The 11,459-nt window shown below is 34.8% G+C and overlaps 2 protein-coding genes across 2 annotated transcripts in view; both read left to right on the forward strand.

Moving 5' to 3' along the window:
* Positions 1 to 929: 929 nt before the first annotated feature.
* LOC106939161 (GTPase IMAP family member 8-like) lies at positions 930 to 9,185 on the forward strand. Its single transcript, XM_015021467.1, has 3 exons — positions 930 to 1,045; positions 2,020 to 2,688; positions 8,067 to 9,185. Exons 1-3 carry the CDS (start codon positions 1,015 to 1,017, stop codon positions 8,798 to 8,800), a joined length of 1,434 nt encoding a protein of 477 aa, XP_014876953.1. The 5' UTR covers positions 930 to 1,014; the 3' UTR covers positions 8,801 to 9,185.
* Positions 9,186 to 9,530: 345 nt separating this feature from the next.
* LOC106939156 (uncharacterized) overlaps positions 9,531 to 11,459 on the forward strand; it is a 10,529-nt gene continuing 8,600 nt past the window's right edge. Inside the window, exons 1-2 of the mRNA XM_015021463.1 lie at positions 9,531 to 10,911; positions 11,243 to 11,370. The gene's annotated coding sequence lies outside the window, so the exon portion shown is untranslated. The remainder of the gene's footprint in view (positions 10,912 to 11,242; positions 11,371 to 11,459) is intronic.

The raw sequence follows: 11,459 nt of genomic DNA on the forward strand, positions 1-11,459 counted from the left end.
AAGTTCTTGTACTTTGTTACTTCCCATCATTGGGTATCAATGTTGGCGAGACTAAAAATCTCTGCTAACGCCAGTGGGGAATGTTTAGAGACGGGTTTATTAATAGGAACGGCCGAAAAAGTGTTTCTACTTTTAATGCTTTGGGTAAAGGTGTTTTCACCAAAACTCCTCCGTTTCAAAATGAAGGTTCAGTTCTGAGCAGAAGGCAGTTAGTCTTTGAGTTCAACCAAAAAAGGGAGCATCAAAACTAAGAGTTTGAAAGTATCAACCAAACATTTCTGACATGCGCAAATAAAAGTTTGTTATGCAAATTATTTTTTTCCACTTCGTGATATAAAAATTAGTGATTAAAAGAAAAATTTAAACAAAGCTTTTCGTTTAAACAAAATTCATTACAATTCCAAAAGTTTTGACCACTTTAAAAAAAAAAAAAAAAATTAGATTAGTTTTTATTTGATTGAATAATTGTGAAACAAATTTACATTCATTGAAAAATGTTTGGCATTATTTTATGTCATCCACTGAAGAGTCAGGTTTCAGAATAAAGGTGACATATATTAGTCACCTTTATTCTTTACCTACTTTACCTTTTGACATACCATGTCAGAAGGTAAAGTTCATGGGTCACTTCCCATCATGAGACGAGGACAGAATGATGTCCATAAGACATCATTCTGTCTGTTGGGGTTTGCTGACCCCAATAGACATATGTGGAGGAAACCACCTTCCACATATGTGTTACGAGGAAATATTTATATGAGATATGTGATCACTTCTTGCTGGTGGAGAAATGTATGTGTGTATATGTATGTAGCCTAGTATGAATTAAACAAAATTAAATGTATTATTGAGCACACAGTGTGGTCATCAAAAAGGCATTCTGTGATGACAGCATATATGGAGAACCGGTTCCATTAAAGTCATGTTTTTCATCACAGATGGCATCATAACGAATCCCGGTGGATTTTTAAATGTTGAAGCTGTAAGCTGCTGTTTTCTGGATGTGCTGCTTCAATGGCTGTGACACCAACACTCACTGTTTGTGGTAAGTAAATGGAGCAAAATGCAACTGCTTTTCTTTTTTCTTTTTTAAACATAAAACAAGAGTACAGGAACATCGCAGTTGTACTAGAAAATGGTACTTTGACTTGCCTTATTACTGAAATAAAATAAATACTGATTTCAGTGTAGCATGTCTGGTCCAGCACCTCAGAACTTTTGCAACTCAAAAAAAAAAACACGGTGAGCTGCTGGTGGACTGTCCCAGCGCCCCAACCGCCGGGCTTAGCAGGTTTTCTGGGCAAAACTCAAATAACTGTCAAAAAAGTCAAGATTATTTATATATCACAAGGATATTCATTGTGCTTTATATGATGAAAAGATTAGACAAAAAACACACTGTGTTATGTTGCAGTGGAAAAATAAAGGGAAGTATTGAAAAGTCGTAATTCAGACTAGAATTAATAAATGTTGTAGTTATTAATCGAAGGCAACTCTAAAGAGATGGGGTTTAAGCTTTGATTTAGCGTTTATTCACACCGGGAAAATCCTTTGGTCTGGAAAAGGGACTGTATTTTTTCTGTTTGGTGCATTTTGCTTTCATGTTGTGTTTTTTTGCTAGTGGACTATAATTTGTAAACAAAGACATGCAGGTGACGATTGTGGCTCCCATTGGACAGAAATTATGGTAAATGGTTTTGAATGTCGAGCAGCTCTGTATGTTTTGACCCAGCAGCATTGCTAAGAAGATTGGGTAAAAACTCAGCACAATCACTACATGCAGTAGTAGCATTACCAACAGTGAAGGCCTCATTATTACCATCATGTTCACCAGCGTCGGTGACACAGAGTAGACAAACGTTTTCATGTTGCTTTTCAAAGCAATGAGCTCCTTCAAGCCGAGCAAGTGGTGTGGCATTAATAAATGAATAAATCAAACTTTAGGAAATCATTTTCTAACTGACATCTATCTGAATAAAATTTGTTCTGATGTAAATGTTTTGTTTCATTTTCCAGCAGCTGCAGAAAAAAACAACCTCAGGATCGTTCTTCTTGGGAAATCTGGAGTCGGCAAAAGTGCAGCAGGAAACACCATCTTAGGGAGAAAAGCTTTTGAGTCTCATCCTTCTCTTTCCTCTGTGACATTAGTCTGTGAGAAGAAAACTGATGAGTTTCGTGATTTAAATCTGGATGTTATTGACACTCCAGGTCTGTTTGGGACTGAAAAAAATAATGAAGAGGTTGAGAAAGAGATTGTTAAAGGCATCAGCCTGGCGGCTCCTGGTCCTCATGTGTTCCTGATTGTTCTCCAACTGAATAGATTCACACTAGAAGATGAAAATACGGTGGAAATAATTAAGACAATGTTTGGTGAAGAAGCAGCCAAATACACCATGGTCCTGTTTACCCATGGAGACGAGCTGAAAAGGAGAAACATTAACATAGAAGACATGTTAGAAAACCACAAACCTCTAAAACAGATCATCAATCAGTGCTGCATCTTGGAGAAATTTGAAGATAAATATCATGTCTTTGACAATGAAGTTGAGGATTCTGTTGAAGTCAGCAGACTGCTGCAGAAGATCAACAGAATGGTAAAAAAAAATGGAGGAAGTTTCTACACGAACGAAATGGCAGAAAGAGCCAAACAAGAAGAAATGGGACGACCGCTTAGAGCTGCTGCTGCAGGTAGGACTGGGCATATGGCCACAAATCAAAATTATTAATTATTATTGCCACTTTAACAGACTTCAACATGACAGTGTCTGCTATATGAAGAAAATAAAATAAGTATTACTGAACAAGTTTAGAACTATAAAATAATTGAACTTCCAGAGTTTTTCGCTGGTTTTATTTTGTCCATAGTTTTGAGTTACTGTGAAAAAATCCCATTAGCATCTATTTATATTTATTTTATGCTATTTCAATATTTTCAATTGATAAAATAATGTATTTGAGATAAATCAAATATATTACTATATTGTAATGTGTAGTAGTAATTCTTACAGCTATTTTCTTTAAAACAAAAATAGGATTTGTAAATGTTTTGCATGTTTCACCCCAGACTTCAATACTGTAGATCAAGTGTGGAACAATTATTGCATTATACAATATATACTGAGCTTTATCATTAAAGTCTCTTACTTTATACAGTACTGCAACAGATTTAGCCATTTTTGTTCTTAAATAATTTATGTGAGGTTTCCATGTCAGATCTTCATCAATTATAGCCCAGCTTAATAGGCCGAGTTTAAAACCAATCACTAATTATTGGTTATTATTTACTGTGATGTATACATGGACAAACTGAGCTCAAACACAAAGATTGCAGATTGCACCATATTGTAGCCATGAAAACACAACAATCAAACTATCAAGATGATTCTTCACTTATACAAAGTAAACTTCCTAATTAAATCCTAAATGCACTATTTATTTTTTTATTTTATTTCTGCTGAAAGCATTAAATAAAAGTTAATAGCATTGCCATTCTCAATAAATGAATGGTAAAATTTTAGCTGTATGGTATACAGCTTCAGACTGGTAGGCCCTGTCTGAAGGGCAGATAGGGGGAGCAGATAGTGCCTCCCCCTATCTGTTTTTTAAAATTATAGATGACTTTGCCCCAGCTCCAGGACTTTCTTCACAACTTTAACTTTGGTCAAATAATAAACTGCTATTACATATTCCCAGAACCAGACTGAAAGCAGAGGAGACATTCGCTGTCACTGTTCCTTATTTGTGGATCAACTTACCCTTCAGTATTAGATCTGCCCATAATTTGGGCAGATCTAATACTGCAATCTTTAAAGCACCCCCATTTTGATCATGTTAAACCAAAGTGTGAACAACTTAAGAATCACTCCTTAAAACTACATTTTAAGGCTTTTCCATAAGGCCTGACATTGTAATTTACTTACCCCGTCTGTTTTAATTTGTTTTATCCTTATGTGTATTTATCTGTGGTTTTAGGAATACTGTGCAACACTTTAGTGCAGTTAATATTTGTTTTTAAAGAGCTTTATAAATAAACTATCTAACAAACATGAAAACTCAGTGCTTTCAGAATTGATGCATTATGTAGCTAAATTCATTCAAATGTGTGTAAACAAGAAAAACATACATCATTACTATGTTACTTCACAAACAGGAGAATGACTGAAAAGACGTAACATTCTAAGGGTGTTAAATATTAAATATAATGCCTAATGTTTGTTACCTATAATACTGTCAGAAGCCAAATGTTGCTCTGCTATCTCCTGAACTGCTGTGTTGTTTTCAGACCTCAGACTGGTGCTGGTGGGTCAGGAAAGAGTCGGGAAGAGCTCAGCAGGAAACACCATCCTGGGAAAGGAGGAGTTTAACTCTGAACTCAGTCTGGTTCCTCTGACTCGGAGCAGCAAGAAGGCAGAAGGAGAAGTTTTCTCTCATAAAGTCTCTGTGATTGACACTCCTGGACTCTCCAGCTCTGTTCTTCCTCCAGAAGAAGTGAAAGCTGAGATCCAGAGAGCTGTGGAGCTGAGCTCTCCTGGTCCTCATGTTTTTCTGCTCACCATCCAGCTGGGAAGATTCACTGAACAGGAGAAGAGAGGATTGAAGAAGCTGCAGGAGATTCTGGGTCCAGAGGTTTCCAAGTTCACCATGATCCTGTTCACCTACGGAGACCGACTGGAGAAAGAAACAGGCATTAATGTTCATCAGTTTGTACAAAGAGATGAAAACTTGCAGAAACTGCTGAAGAGCTGCAGTGGGATGTATCATGTGTTCAACAACCAGAGGATGGAAAACAGGAAGCAGGTCCAGGATCTGCTGGATAAAATAGAATCGCTCTCAGAAGGAGGACGTTGTTATAATCAGAGAGAGTCTGGGTTAGTATGTTCTGACTGTTACTTTATTGGCAATGACTGCAGGCAGATCATTTATAACATAGGGTTTCTGTTATTGTGACCCTTTGGAAATTAACACTCAGAGTTTACAAACTGGGCTGCAGAATATTAAACATCATCAACTGGTTTAGATAAGAGATGAATCAAGTTAGATGTCACTGAATAAATTATGGGTGGAAATTGAGCTAAAACAGTTATTGCTTCAGTTTCATTGTCAACTTTAACAAATTTTAAAATAAAACTTATGTATATTATTGTGAAGTGAGTAAATCAGGTTAGAATAAATATAATTATTCAGGATCCTCTTTTTTAATGCAAAAACTTCTAGAGAAGCAATTAACTTTTATAATTTTCTGTATTTAAAAGTAGAGTTTAAGTTGGTTTAGCTAAAACGTAAAGTAGTGTTTTATTGCTCAGAGCACAAACACATTTACTGTACTTATGTTAAAGTGTTTCCACACCAGTCATGATGTTTTAAGAAAAGGCTTTCAACTTGTTTTAATATGCTAATAACAAACATCAGCAGGTTTGAGCAGAAGATGATAAACCTGCTTTTTGTCAACCTGTATATCTTAAATACATTGTTGTAATTTCTGGGATTTTTATCTAATTAACTTTCTTCTGAAATATTTAAAACTAAAACTTTGATTCAGCAGAAAGACATAGTTTATTTTAACTGTTTCAAGCAGACAAACTTCTCTGAAAACAGATTTTAATCTATAGGTTTCATAAATATTGACTGTAGTTTCTTCATTATTATTATTATTTTTTATTTATTTATTTTTTGTAATTTTAAGATTTGGCATGCCCCCAGTGATGTTTGTAAAACACAGTGGCAAGACGGCGTCTACAGGTGGAGGTTCATGGAAATCTTACTACAGTAAGTGTTATTTAATTATCCATCTATCTATCTATTTTCTGTACACCCTTGTCTCTTAGTGGGGTCGGGAGGGTTGCTGCTTAGTTATTTAACTACAGAGCATTAAATCCAATGCTTTTCTTTCTTTTTTTTTTTGAAAACTTGTTTAAACTTATATGATGAAAGTGAACCACTTTCAGTCTCATAAAGTAACAGAAAACACAACTAACATGATGTGGAAAAAAAAATCATTTGGACATAAACAATAAAGTTTCTCCTTTTTTGCTTCATATAGGTGTAAATTCATCTGGTATCAGTTAATATGCATAAGACGCATGTTACCTGAGAGGCATTTACATTCTCTGTGAAAAAGCAAACGAGGTCACATCAGCAGATTAACTCCAATATGTTCAGGTTTGATGATTCTTCAGGGAACACATAGGAAAAATGTTCAACATGTGAAATTATTATAAGACTTAATTTATTCAGTCAAACCTGTATAATAATATTAGCCTATAGAATAGAAGAGAATAGAATAGAATAGAAATTGTCTTTCTTGTCATGCAAAAGGATAATTTAGGTGTAAGAACAGCAACAGATAAAAAGATTCACACAAAAAGTTCTTAGTGTTACAAACAATATATAAAAGAAATAAGATTAACAATAACCAATGATAATGATAAGAATTATTACTATTATTATTATAGTTACATGTGATTTGTTTACAAAAAGAATTAATTTGTACCTTTATAGTTCCTGCTTTTAAATGATGCCATGAATGGGCTTGGAGTCAAATTTTGTGTTATGTTAACTGACATAAAGTTACACTTTGAAGGTGTTAAAGCTGTAAAGTTTTTATTATGATATAATACAAGTGAGACATTACTGTGCTGAAATTATTAAAATAGTTTTAAGCAAACCTGACCATTTGATTAAAACCTGATTTCACTGATTATTGATTTCTCTGATAATTGGCACTCAGAGAAATAACACAAGTGAAATTCTCTGTTTTTCATACTTTGGTGCACTATTTTTATGAAGAGCCCTTTATGGCTATATGGTCTTAATGAGAGAACAACTATGTGTGAATCTTTTTTAAACATGGTTGCTTTCTTCATTATAGGCTACTGATACACACATATCCTCTGGTGTGTCAAAGGATATGTGACATACCAGATATATATAAATTTATATTATATACCTATGCATATAATATAAATATTCATGGTGATCCAAACTGCAACCTGGTTGAGGTCATGGGTACTTGAAGTTCGCTTGTTTGTTGAACTGTTAAAATCAATTGTTTGCCCTTTTCAGAAACCATTTTTGTTTATTACTGGTTGTGGTTATTATATTAACCATGTCAAACCATCATCTCTCAGTTCATAGACACATTCTCCTTTTTGTGCATAAATGTAATGTTTAGCTCAGTGAACTAAAAGCTCTGCTGAAAAATCATGAAGAAAAATTAGTTCACTGCAATTTCTTTTGACATGGAGTGGAATTAAAAGGCTATTAGACATAATAAATTAATTATGAGAATTATGCTTCTCATCTTATTTCTAGTTTGTTCTTAATTTTGTTTGTTAAATGTTGTTACATTGAAAATCAATCAATGAATCAATCAAATCAATATATCAATAATTTGTTCAAATCAACAAAATAACCTCACGAGAAGAAAAAAATTTAATTTCTGAATAACAGAGTTCAGAGCTAACATATAAAATATAGGTTGATTTATCAGCCATTTGTCGTATGTTCATGAAAGAATATTTACTTGTTCATTTGCTGAACTGTATAATGTATTTTAAGTACTTATTTTCTGTGTGTATGTCTTTATGTCTTGGTTTTCTGAACCATACCAAAGATTACAAATAGGTTTGTGGCATTAATCAATAAATCAATTAATTGCATACATTTAACAATGATTTATTGTTTTTCTCTCTCTTTGTACTAAATATTGTATGATAAAAGTTCTGATTCTGGTGCTTTGGTATCAACTCATAGCTGCACTTATCTCAAAACAACATTATTGTTTATTGCAATGACTTCTGGTGACAATTTATCATCCAGCTAAATTTATTGTTCCAACAGGCAGAATCTCACAAGAATGTCATTTTCTTTAGAAAAATGACAATTAGCAAAGTTTAAAAGAAAAAAATATTATTCTTTGTTTCCTTTTATTATTGTTCTTAGAATTCTGTGATCTGCCTAATTTTCTTCCATATTGTTAAATTTAACCATAACATATTTGTTTAATTGGCATCTGTATGAATAAAAATTATTTTCAGTTTATTGTTGTTTTTCTAATTCTCCAACAGCTAAAATGGATTCAGAGCTCAGGATTGTCCTTCTTGGGAAATCTGGAGTCGGCAAAAGTGCAACAGGAAACATCTTATTAGGGAGAAGGGCTTTTGAGTCTCATCTTTCTCTTTCCTCTGTGACATTAGTCTGTGAGAAGAAAACTGATGATTTTCGTGATTTAAATCTGGATGTTATTGACACTCCAGGTCTGTTTGGGACTGAAAAAACTAATGAAGAGGTTGAGAAAGAGATTGTTAAATGCATCAGCCTGGCGGCTCCTGGTCCTCATGTGTTCCTGATTGTTCTCCAACCGAATAGATTCACACCAGAAGATGAAAAAACGGTGGAAATAATTCAGAGTGTGTTCGGAGAGGAAGCAGCCAGATTCACCATGGTCCTGTTTACTCATGGAGATGAGCTGAAAAAGGCAAACGTTAAAATAGAAGACATATTAGAAAAAAGACAGACTCTAAGACCTATCATCAGTCAGTGCTCCATCTTGCAGAAATTTGAAGACAAATATCATGTTTTTGACAACGAAGTTGAGGATTCTGCTCAAGTCAGTGGACTGATGGATAAGATCAACAGAATGGTTGAGGGAAATGGAGGAAGTTTCTACACCAGTGAAATGTTTAGAGAGGCACAGATAGCCAAACAAGAAGAAATGAAACGACCGTTCAGAGAAAATCCACCCATGAATACTGGAGGTTCAGGAAGAGCAGGGAGAGATGAGACATGTTTTATACAGTAATGGTGGGAGCGATGTTTTGGATGCAGTTGGTTAAACCCTGATTTTTATAAATAACAAAATATTTACCAGTTCTATGCAGACTATTGATTATGTCACTAAATAAGAAATATATGATCAGCTGAGCATCATCATCTCTGATTTGTGAGGCTGTTGTTTTGATTCCTGCTTCCTTCAGTCACATCTTCAACTGACAGTTACCTTGAATAATAATAATAATAATAATAATAATAATAATAATATACAAGAGTTTTGAACTCACAGTATCAGCAGCTACAAAAATGGTTAATTTAACATTATTTCTGATTTTAGACGTTTATCTCTGAGTAATTATTGATTGACTAAATCATCACCTGCTGGATTATATAATTTTCTTTGCCTTTGACATCAAGACAACCAGGGAGGAAAACTACATTTAAATTTCTGATTATTGCTTGAGTGATATAACAGAATAAACTGGGAGATTATTGATTTTTGTTATTTCTTTTTGTTGTTATAAGTAAAGCTTTGAAACAATAAAAATGAAATAACTTTCTTCAGTTTATTACCTACATTTGGTGTTTTTCTATTGAGGGACAATTAGTTTAATTCTACTCTAATAATGTCAAGTTTTTTAAAATTTAATAATAAACTCCCTTACTTTAGAATAAAATTTGAACATATGTTGTTGACCATGAATCTGCCTGTGTGACTGAATTGAACTGACTGGATGTGTCAACAGCTGAAGGGGAGCCAGAGCGCAGCATTGTTCTGGTTGGAAAAACTGGAGTCAGCAAAAGTGCAACAGGAAACACCATTTTAGGGAAGAAAGCTTTTGATTCTAGTCTCTCTCTTTCTTCTGTGACATCAGTCTGTGAGAAGGAAACCAGTGAGTTTGTTGGTCTAAAGTTGGATGTTATTGATACTCCAGGTCTGTTTGGAACAGATAAAAGTAATGAAGAGGTTGTGAAAGAGATCACTAAATGCATCAGCCTGGCGGCTCCTGGTTCTCATGTGTTCCTGATTGTTCTCCAACCGAATAGATTCACAGCAGAAGAAGCAAGATCTATGGACATAATCCAGAAAACGTTTGGAGAAGAAGCAGCCAAATACACCATGGTCCTGGTTACTCATGGAGATGTGCTGAGAGAAAAATGTCTTTGACAACAATGTTGAAGATTCTGCTCAAGTGAGGAGACTGGTGCAGAAGATCAACAGAATGGTTCAGGAAAATGGAAGGAGTTACTACACCAGTGAAATGTTTGAAAAGGCACAGAGAGCTAAGCAAGAAGAAATGGAACGACTGATCAGAGAAAATCCAAACATTACTCCTGAAAACGCAAAAAGACAGGCAGAGAGAGACAACTCATTTATTAGTGCAGCTCTAGCTGCTGCTAAAGCTGCTGCTGGAGGTTTAGTGGGAACATTGATTGGAACTGCATTAGTAGTGAAAGAGATGGCCTGCATTATACAGTGATGATATGTATGATCTTTTAGACACAGGTTATTAATCCCTGATTAACATGTTAAAGCTGTATGGACCTTACCACAGGGGCCGCGTTTCATTGGCTATTGCCAATTTTACGTCACAGCGCAGCTACCACGTGCGTGACCGTCTCACAAACACAAGCTACAGTAGTAGACACATGCTAACACATGCTAATGTACATTGTGGACTAGCAGACCGGCAGAAAGTTTTTGCGTCAGGACTTAAAAAAGAATGGTTCTCCACTGTCAGTGGGGAATCTGTACAGGCGATGTCAGGTATCCTGATCGTATCTATGGAACTAAAATTCACAGATTTCCAAAATCTGAAACGGAAAGCCTTGCTTGGATCAAAGCTTGTGCACCACCGCATTTGCAGCTCAACCGTCTTAAGATCAATAAGAACAAAGGAATGTGTGCTGGTGTAAATATTACTGATTTGTGTTTAGTGAATGAAAAAAAGAAAGTCAATAATAAACACATTCATTGTTATTAATTCTTCAAGTACTTCAATGACTCATGTCTATGCTTTTATTTTGAAGTGGTTCCCTTTATTGGAAGGAGGTTTGTTCCGTTTATTTCTTCTTCTTGACGTTCAGTTGATCTGTTTGTTGTTTACTGTTGAGACTGGTGCCGCAGTCATTGACGATGTAAGTTGTGGTGTTAGTCATGTGTCATGAATAGGTGGATGTTGGTTGTCACTTCTGACAGCACTTATTTAGTTACAAGTGTGTTCTATAGTTTATGAATGTCTGTTTTGCTCTTAATGGTTGGAATTTAGTGTTGAAACTATCTTTGTATTTGGCTGTTGGTCTTGAGATTTGGGCAGTTGGAAATAGACTGATTCCAGGTGTTGTTCTGCATCATTCAAATTTAAACAGTGCTTTAGAAAGGAATTAATGCTGATATTTAAAGTTTGTTTGCTCACTGATGTTAATTTTTAAATGGTAATTTGAATCTGTATTATTATTGTATTTTCAGAAACTGCTTCAATTTATTTGCACCGTCCTGTCAGTAATTCTTCAGTAAACCATTTAAACACCCTGATGACCAGCCTGCTTTCTGACCGAAGCCCTATCGTGATCAGTTAAGAAAATCCAGCAACAGAGGTCAAATCCTCAACATTCATTATGAAAACCTTTTAGCTAAGTACAGCATAATGGCAGTACCGATACAACTTCTACACCTTGAAGCCTGT

The sequence above is a fragment of the Poecilia latipinna genome, unplaced genomic scaffold, assembly GCF_001443285.1.
Source record: "Poecilia latipinna isolate Pla-1442-1.1 unplaced genomic scaffold, P_latipinna-1.0 Scaffold2788, whole genome shotgun sequence".
Lineage (NCBI taxonomy): Eukaryota > Metazoa > Chordata > Actinopteri > Cyprinodontiformes > Poeciliidae > Poecilia > Poecilia latipinna.